Source organism: Dryas octopetala, chromosome 5, assembly GCF_963921425.1.
Source record: "Dryas octopetala chromosome 5, drDryOcto1.1, whole genome shotgun sequence".
NCBI classification, from domain to species: Eukaryota; Viridiplantae; Streptophyta; class Magnoliopsida; order Rosales; family Rosaceae; genus Dryas; species Dryas octopetala.
The window spans coordinates 4,903,742-4,922,179 of NC_141370.1; the positions used below are offsets into that span (position 1 = coordinate 4,903,742).

At 42.9% G+C, this 18,438-nt stretch overlaps 2 protein-coding genes across 2 annotated transcripts; both read right to left on the reverse strand.

Annotated features, from left to right (window-relative positions):
- Positions 1-305: 305 nt before the first annotated feature.
- LOC147283695 (uncharacterized) lies at positions 306-4,982 on the reverse strand. Its single transcript, XM_086244731.1, has 4 exons — positions 4,543-4,982; positions 4,169-4,375; positions 3,747-3,966; positions 306-657 (listed from the first exon to the last, which is right to left on the reverse strand). The coding sequence occupies exons 1-4, from the start codon at positions 4,620-4,622 to the stop codon at positions 406-408; spliced, it is 759 nt and encodes a 252-aa protein (XP_086100857.1). The 5' UTR covers positions 4,623-4,982; the 3' UTR covers positions 306-405.
- A 5,066-nt stretch (positions 4,983-10,048) lies between these two features.
- Positions 10,049-11,423, reverse strand: LOC147283696 (uncharacterized). The gene is made up of 2 exons (XM_086245568.1): positions 11,094-11,423; positions 10,049-10,069 (listed from the first exon to the last, which is right to left on the reverse strand). Exons 1-2 carry the CDS (start codon positions 11,421-11,423, stop codon positions 10,049-10,051), a joined length of 351 nt encoding a protein of 116 aa, XP_086101694.1.
- Positions 11,424-18,438: the final 7,015 nt, after the last annotated feature.

Genomic DNA, 18,438 nt, shown 5'->3' on the forward strand with positions numbered 1-18,438 from the left:
TGTGCTTGTCAGCCAAACACAATAGCCAACCCACCATTGCTTGTGCTGCACACACGACAGTGTGCGAATGGTGGGTTGCACGCGCGATAGTGGGTTGTTTGAAGGATTTATTTATTGTTGTAAGTTCTCTAATAAGGAAATATAACCAAGAATTTGAACTATCAAGATGGAATTTTTTAAAAGACTTTCAATTAAAGAAATCAGTTCAATGCCCTAGTGCCACAACCCAATCAAGATACATCAACAACTGACCAACTTGAGGGCCTTCATATCCTGAAGCAATCAAAGACAGAAACACTGATATGTAGCAGAACAAAACATATTTCACTAATAGTTGTCTAATATCAGAGTTCTAGTCAATGGCCTCAAGTAGTAGTGCTAGGAAAACATTGGCACAAATCGCCATTAAAAACCAATACCAAAAGACTTTGGCCGAGATTTATTCTTACTTGACAACTTCATTTGTTCTTCTTCCTCTTCCAGCATTTTTCTCCTTGCATTCTCTTCTTTCTGTCTCCGAATCAGCTCCAACTCCCGATACCGTTCTTCCTCTTTGCTCTGCAGTTCCAAAGCTTCTCTTCTCTGAGCCTCTTCCACCCTCCTCTGATTCTCCTCTAGCATCTTGTCAAGCTCTTCTCTCTCTTTCCGAGCTTGTTCCTGAGTGATGTAGTGAGCCATATCAAAGGGTCTTAGTGATTACAAAAGTAAAAACATAAAATGTTTGCATCCATGTGTCTGCGTGTGTGTGTGTATTCATAGGTCTAGCTAACTGAGACAACCAGTGATTTATATAGCTAGAGAATCTTCACTGTGGCAACAAGAAGAAACCTTCACTTTGACAACAGAAGTGATTCATATAACTAGAGATAAACTAACTGAGAGAATATTACAACATTGATAACTTGTATCCAGTTTAATCATTAGATGTAAGCATTCCAGGGGGAAAGTTTCCAAAACAATAGCACACCATATGTAAGCAGCATGGGACTCATCACAAGCAGAGCTTGTAAACGGATACCAAATAGGTGAAGCCATCTTGGTTGAAAATTAATATTCTTTGACCATCTCAGGTATAATAAGTTTTTTTTTGTTTTTGTTTTTTTTTTATTAATTTTTTTTTATAAGAAACATGATTTCATTAAATGAAAATAAATAAGTAAATAGTACAATACAGTGGACAAGGTGTCCACCTTCTTAAAAGTTCATAAATAACAAGCTCTAGGATATTATACAGACCAGACCAATGTACAACAATAGACCCTAGTACAACATTAATAATGAAGCCCTAACACGCAACAGCCCTCAATTAGACAGAATTGTATAAAACGAGTAGTCCCTGAATGCTGGAGTGATTGATGTTCACAATGAAGCCCAAAAACGAACTCTCTCCCACAGATTATCTACCTCTTCCCCCCCAACATCATAAAAAAACCTTCTATTTGTCTCCAACCAGATTACCCACAAAACAGCCATCACTGCACACCTCCCCAACACCACACCCCTCTTCTTCCCCTCAAAGAACTTCAATCTCTGCGACAGCAAAGCAGCACAAGAATCCGGAGTCTCCCACCTCAACCCACCCTCCTAAACAGCCTCCACCACAAGGAATGTACAATAGAACAATGTAGAAATAAATGATTCACACTTTCTGCATCTGTTCTGCACATCACACACCATTGAGGAGATAAGCACCAATTAGGTCTCCTCTTTTGCACCATGTCACAAGTATTCACTATCCCATGAGCAATGACCCAAGCTAGAACCTTTACTTAAGGTGGTACTTTAGCCTTCCAAATTGCCTGAGGGATTAAAAAAGGAAAGAGAATTTTCTTCCACTAACTGCCACAAATAAGACTCGCACAAGAATATTCCAATTTCCAAATCATTTTATCCTTTCTAGATGGGAAATACCACATTTTCAAAAATGACTAGAAGTTCAGCCAACTCCCCTGCCTCTTGATCATTCAGATTTCTTTGAAAACCAAAATCCCTAGATAAATGAAAAGAAAAGGGAAAGGATTGATTCATACACAAACTAGCAACTGAAGCAATATGAGATTGTGATAATCTGTATAATCTAGGAAATAGAGAAGAAAATTTTGTTCCCCACCCAACTCTATTCCCAAAACCTCACCCTCTCTCCATTCCCCATCCCAAATTTGCAGAATGATTGAAAATGAATTAGGCCTTGGGAGATGTCATTCCAAGGGCATCGACTTGAACCTCTAATCACAATGTTAGAATCGCAGCCATTATCATGCAGTCCATATTTGCTTTTGATGACAGCATACCAAAGAGTATATGTTTCCATCTGAAACCACCATAGCCATTTGCCCAGCAGAGCTTGGTTTATCTTCACCAAGTTCTCAGTTCCTAGGCCACCTTCTCTTTAACTTGCAATACCACCTCCCATCTCACCATATGGTCCTTCCTACCTTCCTCCACCCCTTCCCACAAAAAGTTTCTCATCAAACCTTCTAACCTTTTTGCCAAGCTTATAGGAATCTTAAACAATGACAAATAATAAATCGGCAAACTGCTCAAAACTGATTGAACAAGCGTCAATCTTCTCTCCACCTTTTCCACCACCGGATTCCAAAAAAGCAGCTGCTCTTGGATTAACCCCTAATGGTAGCCCCAAATACTTTAAAGGCCAGCTTCCCACCTCACACCCCAGAATCTCTGCTAGCTCCTTTATCTTTCCTTCCTGAATATTAATCCCAGCAACTGAACATTTCTGCCTGTTTATTTTCAGTTCAGAACACCTCCAATATCATCAGTAAGTTTCCCAGATGTTGTTCCTCCCCAGCTAGGAAAAATATAGTATCATCCGCAAACTGTAAGTGTGAGATCTACCTCTTCTCTCCCAACAACCAAACCATGAATCAATTGCCTCTCCTTTGTTCTTTCCATCAACCTGCTCAAACCATCCACCACTAATCTGAATAAAAAAGGTGAAAGTGGGTCTCCTTCCCTTAACCCTCTTGTGGCTCCAAATTTCTCCTACTACCATTAATAAAAATTGAAAAATTTGCTGTTTTCAAACACCTCAGTATCCATTTTCTCCAAACAGCTCCAAACCCCTTTCTTCATATACAAAATCTAAAATTCCCAATCTACATGATCATGTGCTTTCTCAAAGTCTATCTTGAACACTAAGCATTCCTGCTTCCTTTCCGTCACCTCCTCTACTACCTCATTGGGTCTTTTATTTTGTTTTGTCTTTCTTTTATGTTCTTCAAAAAGTCACATTGTCCAAGCTAAAAGAATCTTCAACTAAGTGAATTTCTGTTAACACATTTATGTCATTAGAAACAGAAAAGACCCATTCGATAAGGTCTTTTATTCTTTTCTCTTTTCATTTGCTTATGAGAAAAAGAATAAGTACGAGAGAAGTGAGAAACAGAGGAATGAGAATAAACACAATTAAAAATTTAAAACTAAAGACCAGTTAAAACTGTTTTTAGTTTTTAATTTTTGTTTTAATTCCATGTACTATTTCTCTTCTCTCTCAACTCTTTCATCGATTTCACTTTCCCATCTTCCTTTCCCTCTCTTTTCTCAATTAAAAGAAAAATAAAAAACAAAAAACAAAAACATCATCAAATGAACCCTAAGTACATAAAAATTCAAGCAATGATCAAACAAATATAGCAATAAACACCATCCTTGAGACTCCATTTTGTGTGCATATAGTGACCCAGATCAAAACAGAGAAGACAATGACCATAAGTTAAGTTGCTTACTTCTTTCTGTCTTGCTTCAACAAGAGCAGCTTCCCTTTCTTTTTCAAGTTGAGCTTTGACATCATCAAACAATTTCTTCTGCCCTTCTTCTATACGCCTCTCTATCTCTAACTTAACTTCATCGGAACTCAACCTCTCCTCTACATTTTTCCGAATCGCTTCCTCTAGTCTCCTTGCAGTCTCTTCTTCCAATTTTTTCAGCTCTGCCTCCTGTTGACGCCTGATAGGTGATCACATTCCAAATGGACAATAAACAGACCATAGAAAAATCTATGGGGCAGCAAAAAATCGCAAACTACCCAAATGAAATGTTATGCAGAACACTACATCCCATGTAATCCTTATAACATGAAAGCATAGCTCATAAACACCAACAAATGTTTATTATCAATTACAAATGATTGGGGAGATGATAAAGTTACCTGGCTTTTTCTTCCTCCTCTTTCTTGAGTTTGTCAGCAGCATTTTTGCGTTCAGTTGATGTGAGACGTGGACTAGGAGACTTGGGTAAAGGAGGAGACAAAGAGCTACTCCTACTTCTACTTCTGTGTCGTCTATGTCGTCTAGGTGTCGGAGAACGACTCTTACGGCGTCTATGGCGACGTGGGGAGGCACTAGAACGATTTCTTCTGCATTTCCCAACAAAATTGTCGACATCCCAAACCAAATTTTACCCAATAAATCAGAAAAAAAAAAAAAAAAAAAAATTATTACCCATTAGATTATTTTTTCCATAAATTTATAAAATTGGAAATTTCATGTAAATAAATAGCAGATAGTTGAGTTGAGAATTAACCTGGAGTAGGGTGAGCGGCTTCGATCCCTTCGGCTTCTCCCTCTGCTATAGGACGGTGACTTCGATACGCTCCGTCCCATCTCTCGTTAAATGTCAAAAAAGATGCTCCAACAATCCAATGTACAAAACCAAGACCCAGACCACTAGACCCAAAACCTTTCTAAACCCTATGTCAAATAATAAAACACATGTAAATAGCTTTTATTGTTACTGTGGAGAGTGAAGCTGAAATGCAGGGTGAAATGGTGCAGATTAGCTGCAAAGTACTGATTTCCCTCCTTGGATTCAAAGAGAGGAAGACGCCTAATACTTGTTTTTGAACACCATATTTTTTTGTACACTCACTTTTGGAGGTGTACAACCGCGGGTTGGCTCAATTCGTTCAAGAGTTGTGCTTCGTGATGTGCTTGGATTACCCTGAGCTTCATGGCACACATACTCTTATGAGCAAATTATAACTTATACCTTTAGGTTTTTGGGGTTTAATAATTTGCAGCATATTGATTCAATTTTTTTAATTTAGTACTTAATATTTTAATTTATTTATAATTCACTACTTTTATTTATCTGACTGTTTAATCAAACATTGATTGTTGACATGACAGTTACGAGTCCCACATTTTGATATGAATTTTTGATATTTTAATGACCTCTCAAAATCCATATCAATTTTGATGTACTGAAAGTCTGAAAATGCACATGCAGAGAGGTCATTCGGCCTTATAGATTGCCATAAATGTGGGATCTGCAAGTATTAAGTCATCAATTAACGTATAATCGGACAGTAAAAAAATATGACAGTAGTGAATTGTAAGTAAATCAAAACGTTAGATACAAAATTGAAAAAATTGAAACTATAGGGTGCAAGTTGTAAAACACCATGTTGATGCAAATTTCCGTAAGATAGATGCAACAACTTAGAGATGATGATCTGGCTGAGCAGAAGCCTTGTTGGATGATGACGTGGATGTCTACTTGAGTTCTTCCTGTATGAAATACAAGATCAAAGGAGATGGACCGATGTGGTACCAGCCAAACACGCTCTGATGATGAAATCAGTGATGTATGTTTGGAGGTGTTTGAATGAAAGTGAGGAAGAACACATGATGAACTTCGGAGAATAGAGAAGAACAAGGTAAAATATTCTGGGTTTATTCTCAGCAAGTTGAGTATGTCTTTGGTAAGCCTTTTGTGAATGAAAATTGGTGTATGCGTTTGCTTGGTGATAGAAAGATCCTGATTTTATGCATATAAGTTGGTTTATATAGACAAAAGAAGTTGTGGGGAGTAAGTTACATGCATGTGGATGAGTGGTTGAGAAAATCCACACGTTCGATCATGAGCAGTGGCATGCACAGCTACCCACCTCCTTTGCATTTAATGCTGCATTGAATGCAAGGATGGAAGATCAGGTGGAATGCCCCAATAGTCATGGCTGTGGGCTGGAATATCCCATCTGTCAGAGGATCATGTCAGGTACACTTGAGTATGATGGTTCGTCCCAACGTGATCTTCTCAGAATGGCGATGGGAGGTCGAGCCGATCCGAACATATGTCTTCATGTGTAGACATGAATCCCATGCATGATCGGATCGGACATGGACAACCGAACCGAGCCGATCCGGTAGGTAGTGATCCCTTCAAGTCATAGTTGGCTGTGACTAGAGTTTGAAAGGATGCTCGCCCAAGTCCAAGCCGAACCGAACTGATAACCGAGGAAAGATGAACACTCAATCCTTTGGAAGATCCTCAGATCGGGTCGGACCGGGTGCGAAGGATTCGTCATGACGAGCTGATTCGAGCTGGCAAAGAAGGTGTCGAGCTGTGTGATGATGTGGTGATGTGGAGACCCGAGTTTTGACCGTTTGAAAAGTCAAACCTGAAAATGGATCGGATCAGCCACGTGTCGAGCTATGATTGGCTGTTGGATCGGTGTGGGTTTATCCACAAACAAGAGTCCCCCAGCTTCCAATCCGAATGGACAATGATGGATTGGAAGTTGAAAAGTGATGGTCTGCGGAAAATGATATGTTGCCTGATCCGAGCCGAACTGATACCCATGTCCGACCCGGGCAGGTCCGTTTTCCCAAAGATCCGAACAAATGATGACTTGTGTTTGGCCAAATATCTTGGGAAAATGCGAATGGACGTTTGGTGTCTGCATGGGGGAACGTAAGGGTCACCTTATTTATGGGTATTTTGAACATAGACATGTGGCATGATCTGGGTTCCGAAGTGCCACTTTTGAATGGCTGGGATTAGTTTGCATGGGGATATAAAAGGTGTTTTCTCTTAAATACACTTATGTAATAAAAGCTAATATTACATAGCAGGAGTGGTCAATAAAAGTATGTATAAATATTTATACGAACATATTTTTATAAGGTCATTTAATTCACATAAAACTTATTGCCGAAAAAAAAATATGTTCGTATAAATATTTATACATACTTTTATTGACCACTCCTGCTATGTAATATTAGCTTTTATTACATAAGTGTATTTTTTTCCTTTCATTCTCTACTTTCAGAAACTTTCCAAATCCTCTCTCACCGAAAAATCTCTCTCTCTCTCTCTCTCTCTCTCCCCGCGGCTTGAGTGGCGGTCCGGTCGTGATTTTGACCAGGCACGGTTGTAGGCGAGGTGGTCCCGAGTGCGTAGGGGGCGGAGAGTTTGGCCGGAGAAAAATCAGTAAGTGATTCTGTTCATTTTTGAGTTTTCTGTGTTTTCGGGTTTCTGGGTGTGTGTTCTTGAGTGTTCTTCAAAAAGTCGCTTTTTGATCCAAAAAGGTAAGAGAGGGAAGATAGAAAAGTGTTTGTGATGTCAACCACCGATTCGAGTGGTCGACTCGGCTCGGGAGATACTTTTGAAGGGGACAGTGATGCCGAGCTGAGCAGGAGCCCACCGGGGGGTGAGGCAAATTGGGACGAGCTATCCGAGGAGTTGGGCGAGGTCGGCTCGGCGTTAGAGCACAATCTAGGAGAGGAACGCAGACCTCGAGGGGATGAGGAAGATCCCCAGGTATTGAGTTCCGATCGGGAACAAGAATAGGGTGAAGAAGATGACGAAGAAGACACAGATGCCGAGCCGAGCTCGAGTGTTCCAAGAAGGCTCACCTCGGGTTTGGAGGAAAGGGACAGGGGTCACGATGCATCAACCTCGGCTCGGCAAGTGAAAGGTGTCTGATCGACCTAGACTACTACGAGGAGTTGGCGTGGAAGGTTGACCAGATCCTCAACGAGATGACCGAGTTTCATCTCAGGGATTTGAGAGTAAGGTATAGATTCCCGAGTTCGGTGCTGACCAGACTGCCGAATAGTGGAGAGAAGTCGAGCCGACCCCCCAAGAGATGAGTGACAATGTACCCCGAGATGTTCGAAAATGGGGTTCGGCTTCCCATACACCCATTTCTGCAGGACTGGCTAGCGATGATCGGCGCGGCTCCACACCAGCTCAATCCGAATGTGTATAAGATCATCATGTCCATGCACATTTTGTGGCACAAAGTGCACAAGTGTGTGCCAGACAAGGATCTGCTGATCTACTCCTATGCGTTGAGGTCGAAGCAGAAGACCGAGCTCGGATTCTACAACCTCCAGGCGTACTCGGGGCCGTTGTTCACTGGGAATCCCTCATCCCAGAAGACTTGGAAGAGAAGATACTTCTTTGTTTCTAGGAATTGAGAGTTCGCTGATCCGAACAGTCCTCCTCCAGCTCGGGTCCCTAGAGCTTTTAGGATTCCAGGTGGGCATTGGATGTCTGGGAGAGCCGATCCGGATATGACTTATACTTTATTGTTGTGATGATATATGTATATATATTTTCTTTTTTGGAAAAAACTAACTCTTTCTGTTCTATTTTTGCAGTTAGCTGAGGAAAGTACAAGTTTTGGGGCGAGCTCAGGGATCAGATCACCTCGGTAAGAGAGTCGCCGCCGGAGTATCTGTCAACCAAGTTTCTGCTCGGGCCCACGCAGATCAGATCGAGTGGGATCTCCTAATTTGTGCCCAGGTGGAACCCAAGGACTGAGAAAGGAATGGACCCCGCCGAACTGGAAGCCTGCTTGAGGAACAACGGGGCGAGGAGCGCCCAAAGGAAGGCCAGAGCTCGGGCCCTTGCCGAGCCGGTCTAGGCACCTGTTCCGACTGCAGCCTAGGCTGGGCCCTCTGTGCCGAGATCGGCTCGGCAAACTGAGAAGAGGAAGGGTCCCTAGGTTGAGGCCCGAGTGGAGAAAAGGGCTCGGACTGAGCCCGGGGGTGCCAGTGCCGATGTCTCTGGCTCGGCTCCTACCAGAGTGGTGGAGGTGGATCCCTCCATCGAGCCGTTCATTGCGGGCTTCAAGCGTGTGGTCACGCCGAGGATCGTGGAGGGGCTCTGGGCTGGTCAGGAGGCACTGAGCTTCGGCAGCAAGGCCCTAAATGCGTCCCGCCAGGCCATGGTGGTAAGTATCTTCCGTTTCAGATTTTTATGTTTACCCGCTCGGCTCAGAATAATGATTTCTCTTTTTGTTGTTTTTTGCAGCTCGCCCTTAAGCAGTTTGAAGCGGCCCAAGCCGCTGTCGATGCCAAGGAGAAAATGAAACGGCTTCGGGAGAGAAACCAGGAGCTGAGGGAGAAGCTGACTGAGGCCGAGCGCTTGGTCAGGGTAGAGCGCGAGCGGTCCACCAGTCTGCGGACCCAGCTGGCTGAGCGGGAGGTAGAAGTCGCTCGGCTCGAGAAGGAGCTCCTGGTCGTAGAGCAGAAGGTGACCAACTTAGGCCAGATTGCCGATGAGCTCCAGCGAGACGTTGAGGCGGCTGAGCGGAGAGCTATTGAGGCTTGGCGTCAAGCTGGGCTTCCGAGCGTCCAGGCATTGGGTGAAGCCCAGTTCGAGGGGTACCAGGAGCTTCTAGGGGTAATTAGGGCGAAGAGGTCGGACTGGGACGTGTCTTTTCTTGCCGAGCTGGACGACGAGGAGGACACCTAGGAGGGTCAGCAAGAAGAGCTCCCCCGCCCCCGACCACCTTGCCGAAGCTGAAGTGATTGCGCCTGTAGCCGAGCAGATCCAGGAGGATCCCCCGATCCTTACAGCCGAGCCGATCCCGATCCTTCCGGTCCCAGAAGCCGATTTCAACGCTGAGATGCAGATTGGAGGGGTCGAAGTGGTGCAGCTTGGTGAAGAGACACCTGAGTAGTCTACTGAACCGATCTTGGAGGGGCCAGCTGAGAGATCCGCCTGAGCCTGTGTTTTGTTTATTTTTGTTTTGTTCCCCGAGCCAAAGTGTGGCTTGGGGTTTGGTATATTTCTGAACAATTTGTTTTTGAATCCCTTGTAATGAATTTATTCAGTATTTTCTTCTATTTCGATTTGTTTGTTAGTTCAGCTCGGAAATGAGGCTAAATCTGCAACAACTAACAAGTAATAATGAGCAAGAAAATGATGAAGAATAAAAATAGATCATAAAAACAAAGGTATTTCGAGATCGGCTTGACTTGAAGATCGCAATGAAATAAAATGTAATGATAATTTACAACTTTTTCAGACCAGCCTGATAAGCATAATGAAAATAAGCAGAAATTAGAAACCCTTAATGATCCCAGATGAGCTTGGTATATCCATTGAGATATTAGGAATTTTGTTTTTGAGAAAAATATTCAAACTTACTATCAGATCGGCTCGGCATGCACGATGAGAGTTTGAGTTTGAAGACATTTTTCTTTTTTAGAAATATCATGTCGAACGTTAGAACTGTAGGAAGTCACTTCGGCTCGGACATAGATTTTTATAGACCTGATAAGTCTGTACTATGCCGAGCATTGGGCCGAAAATGGCGCGCCAGATCGGCACATGAGTTTATAGACCTGATGAGTCTGTAATATGCCGAGCATCGGGCCGAAAATGGCGCGCCAGCTCGGCACATGAGTTTATAGATTTGATGAGTCTGTCAGTTTGTTATTTTTTCGAAGGAAACACTTAGGTCTTTACCTCTTGTTGGGGGTGCATAGGAGTAGAGTTCTCAGTGTTTACTTGGAAAAATAAGAGTGGATGAGTCAAAAAGGGTGCTCTTCTTTATTGATTATAAGGATGTTAGGTCGGACAATCCCCTATCCTAACTATATTTACTGGTAATAAGTCTTGAGGTGTTCGGCATTCCAGCTGTGTTTGAGAGGCTTCCCAGCCAGAGTGGCCAAGTTGTAAGTGCCAAGCTTGACTATGCCTGTGATTTTATAGGGTCCGGTCCAGTTCGGATTGAACGAGCTCTCTTTGATGGCAAGATAGTTCTTCATGACGAGACTGCCCAGTCCGAAGCTTCTGGGTTTGACCCTTTGGTTGTAGTATTTGGCTACCCTCTGTTGGTAGGCGGCTCGGCAGAGATTGGCATCGGTTCGCCTTTCTTCGATCATGTCCAGGCCGAGCCGAAGTCCGGTGTTGTTGGCCTCTGGGTTGTATGTTCCGGTCCGGAATGAAGGAGTCCCCATCTCGACCGGAACAACAGCATCGACGCCGAACGCCAGTGCGTACGGTGTTTCCTTCGTAGAGTTGCGATAGGAAGTTCGGTAGGACCATAATACCTCTGGCAAGAGTTCTGGCCAATTTCCCTTGGCATTGTCAAGTTTGGACTTCAAGGTCTTCTTAATGATCTTGTTGACGGCTTCGACCTGTCCGTTTGATTGTGGATGGTAAAGGGCGGCGAAGCGCAAATTGATGTTCAAACGTGAACAAAAACTCCTGAATTTTTTGCAGTCAAACTGCTTGCCATTGTCCGCGATGATGGTGTGTGGCATGCCGAACCGACATATGATGTTCTTCCAAACAAAAGTTTTCATCCGTTCAGCTGTGGTAGTGGCTAAGGGTTCAGCCTCAGTCCACTTGGTGAAGTAGTCGACTGCTATTACGGCCATTGTGACTTGTCCTTTCGCCTTCGGCATTGGGCCGATTAGATCGAGTCCCACTGCGCGAATGACCATGGACTGGATATGGAGGTCAGTAATTGAGGAGGCTGATAGGGAACCGAGGCGAACTGCTGGCATTTAACACAAGTGCGAGACATATGATCTACATCTTTGTTCAGCGTAGGCCAGAAGTAACCCTGTCTGATTGTCTTGTAGGCAAGGGCTCTTCCTCCGGAATGGTTTTCGCATATCCCTTCATGGATTTCTCTTAGTACATCCTGACCTTCCTGAGGTGTGATACACCGTAAGTAAGGTAAGGAAAAACTTCTCTTATAGAGCTAACCGTCAATGATGCTAAACCGAGCCGATCTGGTTTTGATGAGACGTGCCTTGTCCCTTTCCGGGGGGAGAATCCCGGAGGCCAAGTAGTTGGTGATCGGCGTCATCCAGTTCGATTCGGCATCGGTCTGCATGATGGCAGCCTCTTTATCGGCGGTGCTAGGCCTGTCCAAGATTTCAATTGGGACATGCCTAGCAGATTCTGTATCTGTGGCCGAGGCCAAGCGCGCCAAAGCATCAGCTCTGCAGTTTTCTGCCCTCGGGATTTGGGACAGCTTGTACTCTTGGAAACTCCCGAGCAGTAAGCGGGTTTTCTTAAGGTAGGCTGTCATGCTTGGCTCTCGAGTCTCATATTCTCCCAATGTCTGATTGACGATGAGTTGAGAGTCGCTGAAGATGTTTAGCTTGGTTGCTCCGAGCTCCTTTGCCAGTCTGAGGCCGGCGATAAGTGCTTTATACTCTGCTTCATTATTGGAAGCTTGAAATCTGAAGCGAAGAGCATACTCCATCACGATTTGTTCTGGGGAGATCAAAACAAGTCCGGCTCCGCTTTCCATCGCGTTGGAAGATCCATCTACAGACAGGGTCCAAGTGAAGAGATCAGCTTGGGTACGAGCACCATTTGCATTCGGATCGGACGTGGTTGATGTAACGTTGGTGCCGAGTAGATCTTCCGCTGTTATGGTGGACTCATAAATAAAGTATGACATGGCCTGGCCCTTGACGGCCGCTGGGACGATAGGTAATGTCGAACTCGCCGAGTTCGATTGACCACTTGATGAGCCGACTCAAAGTCTCGGGTTTGGCCAAAATTTGCCTGAGTGGCTAGTCGGTCAAGACGATGATCGAATGGGCCTGAAAGTATGGCCTTAGTTTTCGAGCCGAGCTGACCAAGGCGAGGGTCGTCTTTTCGAGCTTGGGATATCAGGTCTCAGCGTCGACGAGAGCTCGGCTCGTATAAAAGAAAAAGTTCTTCACCTTCTTCTAGTTTAGATAAGATGAGAGGTTCCCCCATGTGCCTCTTCAGATCTTGAAAGGCCTGCTCGCATTAGGGGGTCCATTCTATGCTCTTCCCTGCTCCCTTCAGAGCTTTGAAAAAAAGGAGGCACCGGTCAGTTGATGTTGATATGAACCGGTTCAGGGCGGCAACTCTTCCAGTCAAGCTCTGGATTTCCTTACGTGTCCTTGGGGACTTCATGTTGATTAGGGCCTGGATCTTCTCCGGATTGGCCTCGATTCCCCTCTGGCTGACCAGGTAGCCAAGAAATTTGACTGAGCGAACCTGAAAGACACATTTGGCTGGGTTTAGCCGCATCTGATATTCCTTTAGGACTCCGAACATGTCCGAGAGGTCTTTGACGTGCTCATCCGCCTTAATGCTCATGACTAGCATATCATCCACATAGACTTCCACTAATTTGCCTATGGAAAATCTGAACATGTGATTGACCAACCTTGGGTAGGTGGCTCCAGCATTTTTGAGACCGAAGGGCATAACTTTTTAGCAGTACATGCCGCGATCGGTTATGAAAGATGTGTTCTCCTGGTCAAATTTGTGCATGAGGATCTGATTGTACCTAGAATAGGCGTCCATGAAGCTAAGGAACTTGTGTCTTGCCGTCGCATCGACAAGTTGATCTATCCTAGGTAGTAGGAAACTGTCCTTGGGACATGCCCTATTCAGATCGGTGAAATCCACACACATCATCCACTTGCCATTGTTCTTCTTTACCATGACTACGTTGGCGAGCCAGTTGGGATAGTTGACTTCCCGGATGAACCCGTTCTTTTGTAGTTTGGTCACCTCTTCGGCCATGGATGTGTACCGAACCGGATCGTACGACCTCCTCTTTTGACGGACCGGTTTGCATCCCGGATCAATGTTCAGCCTGTGGGTGATCACGTCAGACGATATGTCTGGCATGTCATCATAAGACCAGGCGAACACTTCCGCATTTGCACGGAGGAAGTCGAGTATGGCCGACCGCTGAGCTGGGGTGAGCTGAGTCCCCACTCGGACGAGCCGAACCGGGCTGTCCTCTGAGATCGGCACCTCTTCCCAAGCCTCGGCCGGGAGAGGCCAGGAGTCTGAGTTCAACTCGGCGGTGAAGTCGAACGTCTCCGCCTTCGGCCATCTGCCCGAATCAGCAATGGAGTCCAGTTCCTGGGAGTTTGGCACTGGTCTCCTTGGATAACAATGCAATCATCGCCCACCGGACACTTGATGAGGAGGTTGGCGTAGTGGACGATGCAGTCGAGGTCGACCAGAGCTGGTCTGCCCAGGATGATGTTGTAAGCTGACGGTCGCTTGATGACGATGAAATATGTCATGCAAGTCTTTTTGATCGGCCCTTTCCCTTTCGCTCCGGAAAGGGCCGATCAAAAAGACTTGCATGACATATTTCATCGGAAAGGGAAATGTAGATATGTCCGAGGGGTTGGACCACTTCACCCCTGAACCCGACCACCGGATCATAGTATGGGAAGATGATCTCATTTGATTCGTTCGGCTCGAAAGTGACCGGTGCCCAGTCTTTCCGTTGTCTTTTGCAAGTGCTGGGTTGACCCGCTTGGATCGACAGGGATTCGTGGGCATGGGCCGCCGCCTGTCTGACGTACTCCTTCTGCGATCAGTTCGAACTCCCCACGAAGGTTGGGCCTCCGCCGATCGATCCGATGGGCGATCGATCCGACAGGGATTTTTAAATCCCTAAATATTGTAGAATAAGCCAAGCTTCTCTTAATATCTTTTTGAGCAAGAGCTAAAGTGGCTCCTAAAAATAATGTTATTATACCTATCAAAGCTATTAGATTTATTATGTAAGGTATAACTATGAAAAGAAGAAGAAGCCGAGCTACAAGAAAAATTCCCACTGCTACCATAGTAGCAGCATGTATAAGAGCCGAAATAGGAGTAGGCCCTTCCATGGCATCAGGTAACCATACATGAAGGGGAAATTGGGCGGATTTAGCAACTGCGCCGGCAAATAATAGGAAGGCGCATAAAGTAACAAATAAAAAATTAACCTGATTATTATAAACCAAGTTATTGAATATTTCAAATAAATCCCTAAATTCTAAACTACCCGTTATCCAATAAAAACCTAAAATTCCTAATAATAAACCAAAATCCCCGACACGATTAGTTACAAACGCTTTTTGACAAGCATTCGCCGCACTGGGCCGTGTGAACCAAAAACCTATTAATAGATAAGAACACATTCCAACCAATTCCCAAAAAATATAAATTTGTATCAAATTAGAACTAGTAACTAATCCCAATATCGAAGTATTAGAAAAACTCATATAAGCAAAAAATCTCAAATATCCCTGATCATGAGACATATAATTGTCACTATAAATAAGAACCATAATTCCAACAGTAGTAATTAAGATTGACATAATAGAAGTAAGTGGATCAACCAAGCAGCCAAATTCTAAAGAAAAATCATTATTGATGGTCCAAGACCATACATATTGATAGACAGAATTGTTATTTATTTGCTGAGTAAAAAAATGGGTTGAAAAAATCATAACTATACTTAACAATAAAACACTAGGAAAAGCCCACATACGGCGAAGATTTTTTGTTGACGTTGGAAAAAGTAGAAGTCCTGCTCCTATTAACATTGGAACTGGAAGTGGAATGAAAGGTATGATCCATGAATATTGATATGTATATTCCATAAAAAAAAAAAATTATATTAATTAATTTTTTCTGATTCACTCGTTCTTATTTCTTTTGAAAGGGGTCGGTTAATAAAAAAAAATTAAGATATATAAACAAAACTTAAATATAAATTTCTAGCCTTAATTATTCTGAATTTTTCCAAACTACTTTAAATATTTCAAATCACGAGGTTAGAATTGGTCAAATGGTATGAACAAGTTACTAGCGAAAAATAAATACGTAATTTTTTTATTGAATATTGAATTGTTAATATTAAATTAAATTTTTCAGTAAAATTTTATGAAGATATAAAAAATGAAAAATTTAATTTTCATTATAATTATTAAGTATTACAATAATTTATTTATATCTATAAATCTATAGAGCAAGGATAAATAATTACACCCCAAAAAAGAATATTTGATATGAATCATAAAGCCCATAACTTGACCCATAAAAACTATTTATTGTAGTTCGGTTATTCAGAATCATTAACCAATTAATTTTTGAACTAATTGATTGTCTTCCATTACAATTACAATAAAGGTTATTTTTAGGAAATGTTATGATATCCAAGACTTCATTTTACGTAAAAAAAAAAATGAAGTTTTTTTTTATTAAGCGGGAAAGTAGTTGGTTGGGTTATTAAATTTTTGATGTATTTTATTACATGTATAACTATAACACGACGAAAATAAAAAGAAAACGCACAATCTTTTTTGTTTGTATTTTTTTTTATTTTATCAATTTCAATATCAATTTCAATCTATTCTATTTTGCATAGTAAATCTTATTGTTCTTAGTAATATTTTATGCGATTTTTTCATACCCCCCCTTTTTTTATGAAGGGAGTATAATTTAGAGAATAAATAGATAGTAAAGAACAATTAATTTTGAACAATAGATGTCTTTCACATCCAACTAAAGAACCTATTATAATTTTTTAATGGCAGTTCCAAAAAAACGCACCTCTATTTCAAAAAAACGGATTCGTAAAAATATTTGGAAAAGGAAGGGATATTGGGCAGCGTTGAAAGCTTTTTCGTTAGCGAAATCTCTTTCTACCGGGAGTTCAAAAATTTTTTTTTGTGTGACAAATAGTGACAAATAAATAATTATAATCAAACAATAGAATAAATAATCTGAATGGGTCTAATTTGACTAATTTGAAAAGTAGTCTAATTTTTTTTATTATATTTATAAGTTATCAAAATTATAAATATTACAAAATTATAAATATTATTAAATAATATAATATATTATTATATATTATATTATTTATTATATTAATAAATATAAAAAGAAAAAAAAGAAGAGGTTGTTTAAACTAAACTAATTGATTAAGTTTAAAATGTGTTTTATAACTTTATTATTATCACTATATAAACTCCTAACTCTTAACACAATTAAATTAATAAAAGCCTCCTTTACATTTTTAGATAATTATACGAAGAATATGCCAATTTTAGTTTTAGGAGAGCATACATTAATAAACTACGAAAAACACCATTGTTAGTGTTAGTTAAGTTAAATAAAATGGATACCCTACGCCCTAAAATAAAAAAATATTATTAACGAAAATTTTTAAATCCCTAATTTTTAATATTTAGGGATCGATCCGATGGCGGCGTCCCGGACGTCAATAGTGTTGGTGGGTTTCTTCAGCGCGGCCTTAGGTATTCTCGGCCCGCCGGTCAGGAATTGATTGATCTTACCCTCCCGGGCAAGAGTTTCAATTCTGTCGCGGAGGGCGTAGCAATCGCACGTGACATGGCCATGATTGGAATGGTACTTACAGAAGATGCCCTCATTGATCTGATCTGGAGGCGGCCCCTTGATCTCCCTAGCAGCTGGGAGTTGATCCTTGACATTGGAGAAGATTGTCTCCAGACTGGCGTTAAGAGAGGTGTACTCCGTGTATTGGACAAATTTAGGCCCCTTGCTCAGAAGTTGGCGTGGTTTCTTAGTTCTAGTCTTTTAGGTTTGGACCTTAGGCTTGGGGCTTGCAACCTCTCCCTCCTTCCTCTTGGCCGAGGTCGGCTTGGAATTTAAGGCTTCCACCTGAGCATCCCAATCTTCAGCCCGTGCCCACTTGGTGGCTTCGGCGGAGAGCTCGTCGTAAGTGGAAGTAGGGTTCCTTATCAGATGGAAGCGAAGTCCCCCGGCGAGCAGACCTTGCATGAGAGCATTTTTGGCTGATCGGTCGTCGCAATCATCGCACTTCGTATATTCAATGTTGAAGCGGATCAGATAGGTTTTGAGACTTTCTCCTTCCTGTTGTTTGATCAGCGACATATCGTTCAAGTTGTAGAGTCGTTCAGATACAACCCGATATCTCGTCAGGAAAGCCCTCCGGAGGTCAGAGAAGGAGTCGATGGAGTTCGGCTGAAGGGTGCGGAACCAACCCCGTGCCGATCCCTTCAAGGTCGAAGGGAAAATTCTGCATTTTGTTGCTTCAGATGCCTGGCGGGCTTCCATGGCATTTCTGAAGCTGTCAAGGTGGTCATATAGATCCTTAGTCCCATCGTACTGATCCATCTTCGGGGGTTTGGTGTCCCGAGAGACTTCAGTATTCATGATCCTGCTGGTATATGGGAGGGGGAGTTCTTCCCTGTGATCAGTTCTGCCGAGGTATCCTCTGGAGACTTCGACCTGGCCGAGCTAATCATGGACACTCCAAATTTGGTTTTGGACCAAAGTTCGGACAAGATTTTCCAAGTCGGGTGTGGTCGGCTCGGGTGCAGTCTCTGCTGAGCACTCGGTTCAGTCACCGAGTCTCTCGTTCATCGGTTGACAAGTGATCCTCTCGCATACCGGACGCGGGTCAGACATGACCATGGTAGGTCCTAGTCGGTCCCCCACGGATCGTCTCCCCAAATGTGTTCCCGACGTGGAGAGGTTTGAGGTGGTCCCGGCATTGCGGCCGGTGATAGGGCCGAGCCTGCTTCTGGCTGGGACCCTGGGTTCGGTTGAGCCAGTTGGGTTGACAGTCCCCAATCTGGATCGTACTGAAGA

Bases quoted from the DNA above. Each gene is read 5' to 3' on its own strand.
- LOC147283696 (XM_086245568.1), bottom strand. From the start codon at position 11,423: ATGGCCGTAATAGCAGTCGACTACTTCACCAAGTGGACTGAGGCTGAA. The intron at 10,070-11,093 runs GTATTATGGTCC...TATGCTTATCAG, and splicing joins GGCCAGAACTCTTGCCAGAG to GCTGGTCTGAAAAAGTTGTA.
- LOC147283695 (XM_086244731.1), bottom strand. From the start codon at position 4,622: ATGGGACGGAGCGTATCGAAGTCACCGTCCTATAGCAGAGGGAGAAGC. The intron at 4,376-4,542 runs GTTAATTCTCAA...TGGGAAATGCAG, and splicing joins AGCCGCTCACCCTACTCCAG to AAGAAATCGTTCTAGTGCCT. The intron at 658-3,746 runs GTAAGCAACTTA...TACATCACTCAG, and splicing joins TTGAAGCAAGACAGAAAGAA to GAACAAGCTCGGAAAGAGAG.